This window comes from Phaseolus vulgaris, chromosome 1, assembly GCF_000499845.2.
Source record: "Phaseolus vulgaris cultivar G19833 chromosome 1, P. vulgaris v2.0, whole genome shotgun sequence".
Taxonomy (NCBI): domain Eukaryota; kingdom Viridiplantae; phylum Streptophyta; class Magnoliopsida; order Fabales; family Fabaceae; genus Phaseolus; species Phaseolus vulgaris.
This window is the reverse complement of record NC_023759.2, coordinates 2134661-2152144: the sequence shown is the minus strand read 5'-3', so window position 1 is coordinate 2152144 and position 17484 is coordinate 2134661. Positions and strand designations below refer to the sequence as shown.

General features: G+C 28.7%; 1 protein-coding gene across 1 annotated transcript; it reads right to left on the bottom strand.

Annotated features, from left to right (window-relative positions):
- Positions 1 to 1198: 1198 nt before the first annotated feature.
- Positions 1199 to 3065, bottom strand: LOC137816529 (probable isoaspartyl peptidase/L-asparaginase 2). Its single transcript, XM_068619705.1, has 4 exons — positions 2675 to 3065; positions 2269 to 2502; positions 1967 to 2053; positions 1199 to 1825 (listed from the first exon to the last, which is right to left on the bottom strand). The coding sequence occupies exons 1-4, from the start codon at positions 2834 to 2836 to the stop codon at positions 1328 to 1330; spliced, it is 981 nt and encodes a 326-aa protein (XP_068475806.1). The 5' UTR covers positions 2837 to 3065; the 3' UTR covers positions 1199 to 1327.
- Positions 3066 to 17484: the final 14419 nt, after the last annotated feature.

Below are 17484 nucleotides of genomic sequence, written 5' to 3'. Positions count from 1 at the left end.
AAATATTATATAGGAATAGAAGAAGACAGTATTATGCTATTATTTATTTGAGATTCCAATCATTATGCTTTCAAGAGAAAAAAAATATTTTATATAAATAGGTATCAGTTGTTATTTATACATTTTCAAAATTCGTCTCAATTTGAAAGTGATCAATTTGTTATTTATACATCTCAAAAGTAGAAGAGATAAGTCTGTTATTATTCGTTTTAGTTATGAAACTTTCTTTTACCACTAATTAAATTTTTGACCCCTTTAGTTTTGGTCATTTATTTAGTGAATGAATTTTATAAGGTGAATGAAACTTGATACTTTATTTGTTCATTGTTTCTTCTCTTCCCTTGTTTCTCAAACCACTACGAATGTGGTCAATTTTAATGACCGTGCTCTATCATTATCATTTTTCTTCAGAAAAACATATCAGTACTATGTGCCATGTGCTTTTTTTGTACACACAACCTTGTCACACGTTCAACCATACCCACCACTTTTTTTATTTTCTTGTCACCCTATTTATACACACAGTGCTGCAAAAGTGAAAATACATTTTCCATCCCACTTTCTTTGCTTGATTAAATTAATTCATTAAATAAGAAGTAAGAGATAGAGAATTATATCATCTATATTGAATTTGAAGTAGTAGCACTGAAAAAATATGTTACATAATATTTTATTATATACAATAAGTCTTCTTATGTAAACAATCATTCATCATATATACAATAAGTCTTCTTATGTAAATAATACATTATAGAACAGTTATCTTTCTTTCAATTCTCAAATTAACATTTTCTATATAGTGTTTTCCTTGTCAGATCGTGTCTTTCTTTCTTAGTTGTGAAATGCATCATTTTGTGTTTCCATTTTTCTGCAAAGGGACTTTGGTGTTGCAGTGTGCAGTGACCAAGATCACATAGCAAGATCGAAGAAAGGAAAGAGTTGAAAGACAAGAGGGTCCACTCTTGTTTCTTAGTATAATGTTGACAAAATAAGAAGAGTGGTGAGAAGTAGCAACCATTTTGAAGCCTTCATTCATGGAGGGTGCTTCTGGTGAGGGTACTTTCCCATGTCATAAATGGAATTTCTATGCAAAGCCAAAGCCTCTCAATACTAACACACGTAGGTATTGTATGTACATAATAAAGTTGTTGTAAAAATAAAATATAAAGTCATAGTTAGTAGCTATGAAGACAAAAGCTACAACAATTTTTTTTTTTTATTTCCATAAAAGACAAACAAGTTACTACTCTTATTTCTAATTACTAGAAAGAAGACTAATGATACTGAACTAAATCATGCACCACACACCAATTCAAAGTTCATGAGCTTAATCCCAAATTGCAACCTCCATGAAACCGTCTTCGGTGGCACAAGCCCTAAACATGCCATTGCAATTGAACCCACAAGCCACTTCCCCGGTGTTGGAAACTGCGATGAGGCCAGCTTTTCCTTCATCAAGACGGTGCTTGATCACAAAATCAACGGCCTGATGAAGCTTCAACCCTTTGTATTCCATCACCGCTGCCACCTCACGCGCCAGCGTGCCACGTATGATGGCCTCGCCCTCGCCCGTGCACGAAACCCCACACACATCGCACGCGTAGGTCCCAGCGCCGATCAGCGGCGAGTCACCGATTCGACCGGTCATTTTGTTCATCAGTCCCCCGGTTGACGTCGCCGCCGCGCACCGCCCCTCCCGGTCCACCACCACGCATCCAACGGTCTCCGGCGCGTACACGCTTATCGGGAGTCCATTCATCTGCAGTGGACTCTCCACACCGGATCCGCATGTCTCGTAAGCCGAGCTCGGGATTCGGTAATCAAACTGAAATCATCATCATAATCATCATCATTATCAATCTCATCACTCATCACACACGTGGCGCAAACTCAGCGCGTCATTTATAAACGTAAATTAAACAAAAGATCCGAGATTAATTATTACTGGGAGTAACTAATTACGTACCAGAATTGTGTTGGCTTCCTTTGCCAGCTTCAGCATGCCCACATTGTCAGGTGTGACAAAGTACTCGTTGTCCACAACCTCCACACCCTACCAAAAAATATTCATAGATTCTCACCGATTCAGATTACAAAGAGTAAAAAACGCAACAACATGCATCACTTGAAAAATGGTAGGTTCAAAATAAAACCAAAAAAAAAAAACTCACTTTTGAACGTCAAATTTTGATATTATTATTATTATTAATATGAGAAGAAAGGCAAAATCGAAGTTTGCTTTGGTTTAGTTTCGAAGAAAAGACGAACCTGTTGCCTGGCAAAATCTTCGGCGCCGGAGAAGGCGATGTATGAATGTGGGGATTTGTCCATAACTAAACGAGCCAGCGAAATGGGATTCTTAACGGTGGTGAGACCCGAAACGGCGCCGCAACGCCGCTTTGGGCCGTCCATGATGCTAGCCTCCATCTCCACCGTTCCTTTTTCCGTCAGGGCAGATCCACGGCCCGAATTGAACAGCGGATCCGTTTCCAACTCCCTCACCTGTCATATACAAACACATTCTTCTCAAATCTAGGAATTCTGTTTCCCTCGGAACATTCAGAGTATCGTTATTTGCGGAATTTAAGAATAAGAAAGCGAAAGAAATAAGCCATGCACGTTGAATTTGCGTTTTGGAGATAAAACATAATGTGTGTAAGAGGTTGATGTGTACCACAAGTTCGACAACGTCAATGGCGGGAACATTGGAATTCAGAGCAGAGATTCCAAGATTGAGACAGCGAGTGAGAAGTTGTTTCGCTTCTTCTTGGCGCTCGAGTGGGAGATTAGGGTCCACACCAGCGCCACCATGCACAGCAATTGCCCAACCTCCCATTTTTCTCTCTCTCTCTCTCTGTGTCTCTGCTCTACCCTGAGTTTTTCTTTGTGGAGTTATGAGACTGCGGAAACCTAAGCGTTGGAAAGCGGTTTTATAGGCAACCTCGGACTTCAAATTTTATGTGTTGGAATTGAATTTGGGATTCCTTAAGAAGGGTTTGGTTTTGGACCTCGCCGCCGGATCTTTAGGTTGGGTACACAGATTCCAAGTGGTGTTATATTAAGCTTTTGGGTCTCCGTTCCGTGATTTTCTTATATAGGATTTCCATCTAATTTTGGAACAGTTTTTTTTGGAATTCTTTTTTTTTTCATTCTACCTATATTATTGCAATGTGCTATTTTTTACATTATCACCTCTATCTAAATACATAACCAAATCTACTATTTACGGTATATTTTTATTTTGATACTGCTCCTTTAGAAAAATTTACATTTAGGAGATGAAAAATAACTCAATTTTCTCTAATCCATTGCAAACTGGAATTGACTGATTTTTTTTTCTAAATGTAAACTATCGATGTTAAATTTAAAAATCCACATGTAAATATGTAAACTTCAGTTGATGATCCCTTTGTTTTTTCACGATATATTAATTATTCTTCATCGAAAGGCCCTTTAAATGGATAGCTTTAAACAATCCTAAAAATAATAATTAAAATTCGAGATAATGAGAAATGTGTTAGACGACAAATTTTGGTTATTGGAACGGAAGAAACAAATGCGTGAAGCTTTTGTTATATCAAAATATATCATTTATAATTTTAATAAATACTTTTATAGTTTTGTTGTTTTTATGATTAATTAATTAAAACTAATTAAATTTATATATATATATGTATGTATAATTTTATAAAAATATTAACAAATGATTTAACCATTAGTGAATCCCTCAAAAGCAAAGTACTTTAAAAACAATTAAAAAAAATCCCTCAAATCAGTGAATCCCTATTAATTATTTTCTTATAAAAGGATCTTAGATAAGTTGATTCAGTTTCATTTAAATTAGCAAAAATAACAATATAATCTCTTCAGATGAAAATATGGGTGATAGTAATTGCATATTATTGAGTGTTTAAATTATAGAGAAACTAACATTTCAAAAAGTATTTCACTTAAAAACGCGATTTTACTAAAATTACATAACATGCAATGACCATTTTGCCCCCGCTGTGCACGCCTACTTTTCCAACCATGCTGAAGTTTGGCAGAAAGAGGTGTGTTTCAATTCTTGTGATTCTCCGTAACAAATGGGGAAAAAAGTAATTAAATAATTAATCCATAGATTCATTGATTCAATTATTATTTTTTTCTGTCTGTTTCTGAAAGATTCACTTATGAAGAAATCAAGCATTTAGTGAACAGAGACACGAACGATTTTAATTTTTTTAATGATGCGATCTCGTTTTTTGCGATGCTCTGAATTAATAACATTTGTTTAATCTCTCGAGATTATCAATTTTAATGTCTTTAATTGAGCTTACCTTATTCTAATTTCGATTACATTTGTTTAATAATTAAATCTTTTTTATTTTCTTAAAATCAGGGTCGCTACTTGCAACAGACAAAACTTCAATTTAAACATTTTCTCATTTTATTTATTTATTTTACCCTCCTTTAGAAAATGAAGGATTAGGACGTATAATATTTTAAGCAAAGAATATTGGTAAATCTCAACTATACAATATTTATTAATTATAACTCATAACTGAAATTGTATTTAAGTTAGAATACGTTATAACAACTGTATACTAAATAGTACTAATTACTAAATATGCTGTATCAAAACTTTCTATTCCTAAAATTGTAACTCGTCAAATTTTTTATTATAAATGTTTGTAGTTATTATTAGAGAAAAAAAAAACGGATAAACAATATATGATAAGTTTAAATTTCTATATGGGTTAGATTACTATGAATTCCACATTGAATAAACAAATATCTACAATATAAAATCAGTAACAATGCATATATTAATAACGGTTTGATATTAAAAATAAACATTATAAAAAATGTGTGTGTAGATATAAAGATGGCTTAAATTTTTTACGCTAGAATTTAAAACATGTACTTATTCTAAAATAATGAATAGTCGCATTTTTATTAAAAAAAATTGTAATTCTTTGTATACAAAATCAAAGACATCGATGAATTTCATCTATTATTTATTGAATTTATAAAATATTCCAAATTAAAAATAATTTTGTGAAAAGAAATTAATAAAATAATACATGTTAGATTGATTTTTATGAAAAACGACCATGTCAAATATTTCTAATTTCATTATCATAAAAGGGCCAGGGTAAATATTCTACATATATTTATAGATAAATTATTTCTTATATATATATATATATTAAGTCTGTTTTTATCTTAATAAAGTTTTCTTATGATATAGTATCTTCTCCATAAACTGAATAATATAGTTTTAGGCAAATTTGATTAAAGTTTACCACTTTACAGTCATGAAAATGAAAGCAATTGTTTTGCTGACCATATTAATATTATTAATATAAGTTTGAACAAATTTCCAGATTCATGAATCTGTGTTACAGACAGAAGACTATTGTTAATTCTGCTTCCATGGTCGAAGGAAAAACAGCGACAAAGTGGACCATACGAAGGAAAGAGAGGAGAAATAGAATCTGAATAATGACCAAATTAAAATGGTCAAGTGCCCCACTTGTGGTCACTCCATAACCCAAGGGGCTGGCCCCACAAAATTTGCAAAATTTTCAATTTTACTTTCATAATCAATCATTAAGTTAAATATATTTTTGGTGTTATATATTATAGTCTTTTATCCAAATTTTAGTTATACTTTAAAAATATTAAAATGAATTTTTTTTACATGAAATAATTGTTAATTTTTCAAAAAAAATAAAATAAAAAAATTTGTTATTATTTTGATTGCATATGTTGATTATAACTATATGAGTTGATTAAATGAAACTTTAAATTGAACAAATTTTATATATAAAAAACTTATTTTAATTATTTTTATATTATAAGTACTTTAATTTGCATCAATAATAAAAAATTATTTTATTTTATAATAGAGAAACGGAAAAGATATTTAACCATTAATTAATATACTTTAATCTTTATATATATATATATATATATATATATTTTGGTTTTTTATTAGGGTTACTCCTTGGAGACTAATTGTACTCATAAAACTATTATTCTAATGATATAAGAGGTTTTCGTATACAATAAGAATTAAACATTACATAAATATCTGTGATAACAACATTATTATATTTTAATTAGTATACCACGTTTATGATATGTTAGGCCAATTTTCATTTGTTTATGATTAATCTAACCTTAGTTGGTGCAGTTTTGAAGTTTAATTCCACCACTTATTTGATGATTATGGAGAATATGAAACCCTATAAGTGTATATTGAACACTTTCCAAAGAGAGAGAGAGAGAGAGGGGTTATTGTGACTGCACAGGTGGGTTGGTGACAATTAAAATCTTTTAAAAAACTTTAGTTAGCAATTCATTAATTATTCTAAATTCTAATGATGAAACAAAAATGAGAATTGGTATTGGTTGCAATTGATGACAAATGAAGCTCCAATGCTTTTGAATTAAGAAATATGCATCCATGGACCCAACGGCTACCTAACCTAACTAGTTATGACCAGACCAAATAAAAAGGTCACTAGGTTGGCTATTTTTTGCAAACTGTTTGCTAAAGAATCAACAAAATGACTAATCACACATTATTTTTTTATTAATTAGTATTCTATAAAAATAATGAACAAAATCAAATCAAGTTTTGTTTGAATAAACTTTTGAACGAACATCTATGGGGGAATAAAATATATGCAAATGCTAGTTTTTCTACCACTTTTAAACACCATAAAACAAAAAATTCTATTAAAAATGACAGTGAATTATACTTCTTGGTCCTAAAAAAAAATGAGTTCAGGTGTGTTCCATCACGAATTTTCGGTTGATCTCCCATAAAAGAGATAAATTTATTTATAAAAGACTCTATGATGTCTAAGTAAGTAAGTAAGTAGAAATACAAAAATATGATAAATTCTTAAAAAAAAAAATTAAAAGTATGGGATAATATATCATGTACTTCCTAGAGAATGAATATTAAATATTTATATGTTAATCAAGTGGTATCACCTAAGTGGACCGTTAACATTTGGATTAGTCACATAAATACTATTTATTATTACATATATAGTCATTCATCATTTAAAACATTGATGAGAATAAAATCTCATTAAAAAATACATAAAATCCAAACACTTTAACATTCTTTTAATATTATGGTGATAAATACACTTTTTATTTAATATTTTTATTGTATGACTTGAAAGTAATTTTTTTATAAATTAAAACTATAATTTTATAAAATTTTAAATGAGAAAACATTCATACATTAATTAATTTATATATAAATTAGTTTTAATGTATTAAAATACTATTTTTATGTTATATTGTCTGTAAGTATTTATTTATTAAAAATAATTTAATTAACTAATTAATTTATTACTTTTTTATTATAGTTATCGGATAACTTCAACAGTATTTGTGTTAACAGACTCACGAGAGGATCAATTTCTTTATCTCTTAAACTAAACACTGATTTATCTGTGTTTGACATGTTTAAACCTATCATGAAAAAAATAATTTATAATATGTCTCCAAAGTTCAAGAAACTACTATAGACAACCTAAATTAATGTCCCAATTATGAAGAAGGACACGTACGAATATTTAGGAGTCACGCATGCTGAACAAATATACAACCCTAGTTAACTAGATAAACAGTGATATCATAATTAAAGGGAAGAAATCGAGGATGGAATAAAGTTATTAAATAGAAAATATTTTTAAAAATAAAAAACAATTAATGTTATATTAATTAAATTAGATATGATTTTAAAAATTTTAAAAATTATTAATATTTAAAATATTGATAAATAATTTTTAAATTAGTGTTTAATTAATTATTAATAAAATTGGTAACTAATTAAATATTATTTTAGAATCTATTTATAATAACAAAATCAACTTTAGTTACTAATATTTTTGTTGTTTCTAAAATAATATATAGTTTAATTAATATATTAATTAGTTTTCTTTTAAAATTAATTTTTATTTAATCATTTTTTAGCGTGATTATTAAGGATTTAATCTAAAATCTCGTATAAACTTTGGACTTAACTATCCTGAAATTATAATTTACTCTCTTGTAAAATTTATGAAATTTCTCACTATTACTAAGAGCAGGGGTTTCCCACTATGAGTATGTTTCATGGTTATTAAGAAAAGCACGTGAACAAATAATAATAATAATAAAATTATAGGAAAGAAACAGTGATAGTGGTATTCGTACTTGAAGAGACTCACTTCCCTAGCTTTTGGGTAAGTCGAATAGCCAATAAGTGAGGACCATGACACGTCAGTAACAACAATTATTAATGTCTCATTATACAACTTCTTTTGGTTTTTCGTGTATTTCTGCTGGACCAGTCCCATCATTTATCATTACCAGCAATTAAATGCATTATTAGTTAAATATTAGACCAACAATTTTACTTTATTTTCGGAGTTGAAAAAAATTCATATTCATTTATATGAAGTGTTTTCTGTTGATTAAATTGCCTTTCACCACTTTGAATGTATATGCAGTTGATTGAGCTCAAGAAAATGTTGCTAAAAATTCAACTGTGTGTGTTAATTTTCAAAGCTGTGTCATGCAGTGACTTAAGATACTACATTATGTTCCAAACTTGGTAAATGTGTTCACTGCACTTGCAGAATTGTACCAGGCAAAGAATTGAATGTTTATTGTGAAGGAGAAAAGAAACAAAAATGAGACCACGGTGAAAAGAAGAAAAAGATTGAAACAAACGCAAGTTGTGTTTAACACGCGTGTTTACAAAGGAAAAAGAAAAACATACAAAACAAAAATTGTACTTAGGCACAGCTAACGCTAGCTAAGAGAGAAAAATAAAGATTATCTTTCTGCAGAATTTTGAATTGAACATATATTCTGAAAGGTAGAAGGAAGAGTTTTGGTTAACTAGGATGTGAGCTTGTTGAAGACCCGTGTTTATAGGTAGAATAGAAGCTTCATAATACCTTGATGAACCTTTCTCCAACAAATGTGGCAATGGATCTTTATGTATTTGGTGTGTTTGTGGAAAAATTTATTGCAGATTTGTCAATGTGATGAATTTGAATGTCTTGCATGAGGTAGGTAAGCCATTAGAATTCATAGGTTGTAGAAGTAAAAGTCTTGTATTCTGATTTTTTTATTAGTAAGAAACAATAAATAAATAAATAAGAATCACTTTAGAGATAATTGAACCCTTATACAATTCTAAATAAAAGGAATACATCAAAACTCACTAAAAAGCTACTATAAGAAACACCACAATAGCACCTACTCAAACTAACAATTGTTCTTGATAATAAACAAGCAAGTTCTCGGATCAAGACACCAATCAGAATAAGAAAAACAAGTATAATCACAACTGGAGGTTAACCAAGACCAAACCTTTTAGTTTAGAGGAAAAAATCTATAGATGATCAATCACTTCTCCTTTAAATATGTACTTATTCCTATGTCTCCAAATCTCTCTAATAACTGCAATCCAAATACTTCCCTCTCCTTCAAATAGTTGAACCTTATTCTGCTTTACAAAAAGTTTTTGAAACTTTTGATTATTTCTTTGACCAAGATATGATATCCACTAAATGAGTGGTGAGAATGTTGAGGTTATGTAGTATTAAAGAATCAATCAGGAAGAGAAGAAGATGTTATTAATTTCAGAGATATCATTTTCAAGTTAATATAACATCATCAATAAGAGTACCAAGATTCTCATTGAGATAAAGATATCTGTGTAAAGAAAAAAAATATTGTGAAATTTCTTCCCTCATTATAAAAAGAAACCAAAAAAAAGAAGAAGAAAGAATTAACAGAAAATGGAGTGTTCAAAGAAGAACTCTAATACCATCTCAAGATAGTACACTATTTGTCAAACTTGGTAAACGAATTTGTTGGACTCGCATAATTATATCAAACAAAGAACCAAATGTTTATTGTAAAGGATAAAAGAAAAAAAAAGAATGAATCCAAAGCGTGAAAGGAAGAAGATTGAATAAAAAACAAATTGTGTATGTTACATCATGATAGAATTTAACAAGTTTCCTTATAAAGGAAACGAAAAACAGATAAAACAAAAATGAATTAAATATATTTTTTATCACTCTATTTTTATGTTTGGTTTTTGTTTTTAATCTAAATTTTAAATTTATTAAGTACTTGTAGTAAAAAAATTGATAAATTAATTTTTTACATAATAAATAAATTTTCAGATAAACTAAAATGTAAAAGTATTTTATATTGACTCATCATTAACATAAATATTATAATTAATTCAATGGTGTGTAACATATAACACAAGCTCAGCCCACAATAAACAAATATCGACTCTGTAAAATTATGACACAAGGTGAAGAACATTCACCAAAATTCTTATACGGAGTTCTACTTCAAATCCCACGAGATTTGACAAAGCTCGTTTGCAAACAAATATATATATATATATATAAGACATGTAAAAAATTGATTAGTCATTAAATAGTAATTTACTGTGAAAATAAATACTTTTTAATTTATTTATAATCAAATAATTTTTTCACTCATAATTTTGTTTTATTGCATCTCTTACTTTCTCTCTATTTGATTTCTTACTATCAAATGAACCATTAAAGTTAATTTGGAATTAGCCACTTTTAACGTTGTGGATGGTGAAATGAGAAAAGCATTATGTATAGTAATGGTAACATGACCATGAGACGAAAAAGTCATGAAACCAGAAAAATTGTTTTTCCTCAGTATAGAAAAAGAAGTGTTTATAGTTGATGTATTTCTACATAAGTTTTAGTTTTTGATTGAGTTATTATAAAAGTAATTGGTTTGTGAAGTTTAAAAAGAGGCTATTTTGAGAAATAGGGTTTTAAGAAAATAGAAAAGGAAATGGAAGGAGAACAATGGTGTGTGGGCTTTGAAAGCAACGGCATGCATGTGGAGTGGCAGAAGTAGCATCTTGGTCACACAAACACCTACAAAAGTGGGAAGGGTAAGAATCTTGGAAGATACTTCACCTACCTTTCTCTCTCACCACTCCAAACACAACATTTGTTTTCATGCGTTTCAAAGGATTCGCATCATGTGTTCTCTGTCTTTCCCTCTGTCCCTCTCCCTTGTCCACACCCACCCACTTCTTTTCATCACTTTATACAAAACTTAGCCCTTTTTCAATTTACCTTATATATCCCTTTAAAACCTACCCTTTAAACTATATTATTTTATTTATACTCAACCCAACACACCTTCTCACGCATTCATACTCTTGATTCGTACGTGAAATTATACATTTATGAGTGATATGGTAACAATTTAATAGCGGTCTGACATTGATCCGATAGATAGCATATGGAGATCATTCTGATGTCATATTAAGAAGTAAATTTAAGTTTAATTCAACATTGTAAAATCGACTTAAAAGTATGAGATTTGCACCCACCTATTTATTATGAAATATACTTACCTTTAATCGATCTCCAGAAAAAAAAATTAGGCAAGCATGATTTTTTTTTTTTAATGGAATCATTTTTTATTAAGAAAAATCTAAATGCAAACATATTTTTTGCTAGAGGAAAACCACTAATCAAATTGGAAATTATATTTGATTGAAGTTTGTTAATGGAAATGAAGATATCTGACATGATAAAATGGTAAGATTTCATATAATATCCATGTCAAGAGTTTAAATTCTGAATCTATCTTTGTAAAATACGTTTCAATATGTGATAAACAACGTTTTATATCGTTTAAAAATCAAACAAACTTAGTTTATAAATATTTTCATTAGAATAAAAGTATAACAAAATCACTAAATTAAATATATATATATATATATATATATATTTCAGATACAATAACGATGACAAGAAATCTAAGTCAAACATATGTTGCTCTTGTTCATTTTTATTTATTTTTTAATTAGTAATAAAGATTTAATAAATAGAAGTACTAGGATACTCCAACTTATTTATACAATTCCTTATACTAAAGAAATGAGGTTTTCAGATAACATGTTTAAACATAGACATATTCTACACATATATCTGCTAATCTTAACTTCTTTAAAAACAACAAGATGTCAATACATAAACCAAATTAGCTATCAAGAAATGTTGCTCTTGTTCATAGTTTTGACTTTAAAAATTGTTTTGATATATTACTAAGTTACACGTTAAGATTTTGAAACAGCATCTCAAACATGTTAATATTTATTGAAATGACAATGGGCACAAAATACTATTTATTTAGTGAAAGATGTTACTAAATGCAATCTAAAAAATGGACAGAATATTAGAAAACTGGTGGATTGTATTTTATAAGTTATCTGGAAAATCTGATATTGCATTGGATTTAAGCAACGAATGGTCCTATTAAGACGTACGTAATAATGAGCAATTGCACCCACCCGTGACTTGTTTCAAAATAGTTGAATCTTGTTCCGTATATACTATTACGTACAAAAATAAATTATTAAAAAACTAAGATTACTTACAAACGGAATCAGAGTGTGATGAAGTTGTGATGTGGAAGAAACAAGGATTCATTGTTAGACATAGAAAAAGTGAAATGATTCTTAGAATGGTTGTAGCACACCATGTGTTATGCTATTCTATCGAGGAATCCTAGGGGCTTTGAGATTCTGATTCCACGATGATACCTCGTGGTTGGTTGGTTAGGCACACCCTTGAAAATGATTTAGGGTTAGATTCAAATAGATGCAAGTGTTGGATTGCTATTATCATTCATAGAAACAACCAACTTTTATTTATTTGAATTTGGTTGATCACAATAATATAATAGTGTTAATGTTGAGCCGTTAAATTATAAGATTACAAATTTTACAATTATAAAAGAAATATATTAATAACTATACAAACAAAAAATATTAATATATAAAAATTACAACAATTATTTTTTTAAATATTAAACATAGGAAAATAAAATATAATCAAAATCATATAACCATAAAATATAACTAAAATCATATAGCGAATAAAAAATATAAACATATTGTATCTGCAACCAAGATCAGACACACAATTTTTAACCAAATTATTGTAACTTACTGGAAATATGAAGTGCAGATATTAAAATCCAATAAACCAAAAGCAAAGGAGCAACAACTCTCACCACCTAAAAAAGAATGGAAAAACACATGATTGCATGAAAGGATGTAAAATTGATTTTGACACACATACAAGAAGGAAAGAAAAAAAAGAGAACACTAAAAAAAAAATCATTAAATAAAAATTATTTTTAAAGATAAAAAATAATTAGTTACTATAATGATTAAATTAGAAACCATTTTATAAATTAAAAAAATTGTTGGTTTCTAAATTAGTTTATATTGTTGTTAAATAATTTTTTTAATTGGTATCTAATTAAGTGTCAAAGTTTTCACTATAAATTATTTAAATTCTAAATTTGGTAGCTAATTAGATACCAATTTAGAAACTATTTAACAATAATTGAAACTAATTTGTGCAGATAGTCTCTACAAATCTGCACTTTTTTTAGTTGCACATGACTTGATCTAAACACAGATGTCACCCTCATTTCAAATTCCTTAACTACGGTACATCCCTTAATCCGAAAAGATCATCAGTGTCTTTACTCATTATTAAACATAAATTCAAAATTATAAATTTTATTATTTAATAACATTGAAATGAAGGTTTATTTATTATTTTAATTAAAAATTCACCATAACAACATTTTTTAAAAATTTGTTAAATATTTCACACGAATATCTATATCACCTTCGATAAAAAAAAAGATTATATTAATGGAAACTAATAAAAAAATTGAAAAAAAGTATGGAAAAATCTCAAAATTCAGGTGAGACTTTTTATTGAGTGTGTTATTTATACATTTTACTAAAACAAAGTATCGTGAAAGAAAAATCTTCTAGAAATAATTCATCAAAACTTGTATAGTTTTGAATACCAACATACTTGTTCATAATTTGTAAAAGAAAAGCCCTTAAATATCCCCAAATTTTATTATTTTCCTTTAAAATTTTAATTCAATAGGTTCCTCCGTTACATTTATGAAAGGATAAACTATTAAATACACTTTTGCTCAATAGTGCAGTAAAATACTTAAGGAGCAACCAGATTTTTGCAAACCTATATATACCTATCTACTTAAATTTTCAATTTGTTTTTAATTAACCAAGATTCATTAATTTTTTTAATAGAATAATTAGGTCAATTTTGACTAAATTAGAATTGAAATCATTAAGTTCCAAGTATTAACGCAAACAATATTAGTTTAACTCAATACCAAACCACCTAAAACTTAAAGTTCTAAAATATCTAAGAAACTATCCAACTAAATTTCCAAAAACAACCATTGTCAAACTATCTCTTTTACAGGTTAAAAAATGTCTATCATTGATTAACACTAAAATATTCAAAAATAAATGTTTTTCTACATGAAAAATAATAATATAACAAACATTATTTTAACTAAAGAAACTAACCAAATTGTAATTTATTTTTCCGAGTTTTACATACAAGTCACCAACATTTGATTCGCATAAAACTGAATTTGAATCCTTTAATTGGGTCTTATATTCGAATTTGGTAGACAAAATTAATGTAGTTGGGAGAAAAACATTTTTTAAAGGAAGTGAATCAAGTTATTTGATAAGTGTAGTCAACTTTGGATATTTTACACTAATAACATGATTATAAAAAGTACGTGAAATTAATGTATCTCATAAACCATGCGTAAAATACAAAAGATAAAGAGAATAATTATAAGAAAAAGTAAAATAGTTAGTGTTGTATCTGAAAACTCCTAACTTAAAATTTTAAAAATATGTTTTAATCCTCAAATATTAAATTTAAATAATTAAAATGATATTTCTTTTATTTGATTTTTTAAATTTTAAAAAGGAATGCATGTCTAATCGGAACAAGGAGTTAATTGTGGGTTATTGAATAGTTATGGGCCATATTATGACCTGATAAACCTGTAAAAGCAAGTGAATTTAACTTATTAACATAATATACATTTTAAGATAAATAATAATAATAATATAAATATAATATCATATTATATAAATTATTATGTATTAAGTGACTTTTCAACTAATGCATAATTTTTATTTAAATAAATTAAAGAAAGAAAGCAGGAGGTAATTTATTCGTCTCTATCTGTGTATGGGCTCTTGCTTTCTGCTCCCAATTAATTCTAACCAGCACCCTATTAATTTGAAAATTTCAGAATTGCCCTTTATTCTGGAATTGAAAAAAGAAAATTTGAAATAAATTTTAACATTTTGAAAATGAAATTTTGAAATAGAATTGGAAAAAAAAAAATCTCACTCTGAAAATACAAATCCATAATATACGTAATACATTTTGAAAAAGTGATTTCAGAAAAACAAAATCTAGAAATATATTTAAAAAAATGAATTCTTAAAAACAAAAATTCGAAACATATTTAAAAAAAGTTAAGCTATTCCAAAAAGCCTAATCCAGAAAAGTGTTTAAGACATCCAAATACAAAATTGTATTCTGGAATACCAAATCTAGAATACATTCTGGCTGCACCCCATCCCTATTTAAAAACTAAAGAGGACAATTTTGTTATTCACATCAATTATACAGTACAGGTTGGAATCGATTGGGTGCAGAAAGCAAAAGTCCAATGTATGTTTATCTGGTGGCAGTTTCTTCCTGCACCCCACAAAGTTGCGCAAAGATAAAATATCCCTATATAAAGCGTACATTTTTTTTTTTGTATTCCGGATTATGAAATCCGGTAAATTTACGGATTAGCGCTTCCGATAAACTTTCGAATTGGTGCATCTGGTAATCTCCCGGATTGATGCTTCTGGTAGTATATGAATGATAGCGTTAATCAAAAATAAAAAAATGCAAAACATCCATAATTGAAAAAAATATTCCGGATCCGCCAATCCATAATTCAAAATATGCATTCCGGATTTAGAAATCCATAATTAAAAAAATCATTCCGGATCCACCAATCCATAATAGAAATTAGGCTTCCGATTCAGCAATCAAGAAATGAATAATTTATGAAAACTTTGCTTTTGGAGCACCCCTCATCTGGAATGCAACATGATTCACTTCCAGATTGATGAATCCGTAGCACACTCCCAGATCCCGAAATTTTGGGGGTCAGTTTCGGAATTAAAAAATTGTGGGAGTGCAGGAAGAAAACTGTAGGGGTGCAGGAAGAAACTGCCTTATCTGGTTTGCTTATAGCTATTAAGAAGGCCGTGAGAGTTGGGCCGTTTTGGCAACTCGTATATAAAGAGGGCCAAACCCTATGCAGTAAGGCAGTTTCTTCCTGCACCCCTACATTTTTCTTTCTGCATCCCACAATGTTATGCAAAGATCAAACTGTCCCTATTATTTTTTAAAAAAATGCACTTGAACTGTATTTATCTTTTTGCATTATGGATTATGGAATCTGGAAAAATTTCAGATTGGCACTTCCGGTAGAATTTCGGATCCACCAATTCGTAATTCAAAATATGCATTTTATATTCAAAAATCCATTTAAAAAAAAAACATTCCAAATCCACCAATTCGTAACAGAAATATGCATTCCGGATTCAGAAATCTATAATTAAAAAAAAAGCATCCTGGATCCACCATCCGTAACAGAATTAGGCTTTCAGATTCAACAATCGGAAGTCAATAATTTATGAAAAAGTTGCTTCCGAAACACCCCTTCCTCCGAACAAAAAATGATCCAGTTCCGGATTGATGAATCCATAACACACTCCCAGATCTTTATTTCTGGTAACCACAATGCCCTTTTTCAAATAAAAGGTCAAGACCAATTTCGAAATTTAGAAAATTGTGGGGTGCAGGAAGAAGAAGCCATGCAGTAATAGTCCCACTACCAAATCACCTCTTTATACCCAATATCGATAGAAACAAATAAATGGTCCAAATATTATTATTATTATTATTATGGAAGATTAATTAGTTATATATTTTAAAAAAATTTGTAAATATCATTTTCCAATTCCACCATGCATTTCATAGTCTACACATGTCACATGGTCTTTTAGCAAGAATTTGATTATGATAAGATGAGAGACAGAAGAAAGTAAAAGACAATGTAGCATTTTTCAATGTAAAAAATAGTTAAACCTACGTTTAGCTTTGGTTACCTAAAATGTGCAATGAGTGTTCAATGTTTCAATCAAAACACTGCACCAACACCTACCCATTTATATGAACTTCCTCTTTCCAAACATTCATTTGTCTTCATTGGAATGTGAAATCGTCAAACCTTAAAATACAACTCAATACATTATTCAAGTACTTATTTATATAATATCAAAAAATTGAATTTGGCTATGATTTAGTGTACTGTGGCTATTTATGGGAGTCTCTCAGTATTCAAGGAAGAATTTAAATGTTTTTTATTTAGTACTTTTAAAAACATATTTTGTGAAGTGTATATTTCCATAATTTTTTTATATTTCATTTATTCTATAATTGTTCAATATCTCAACTA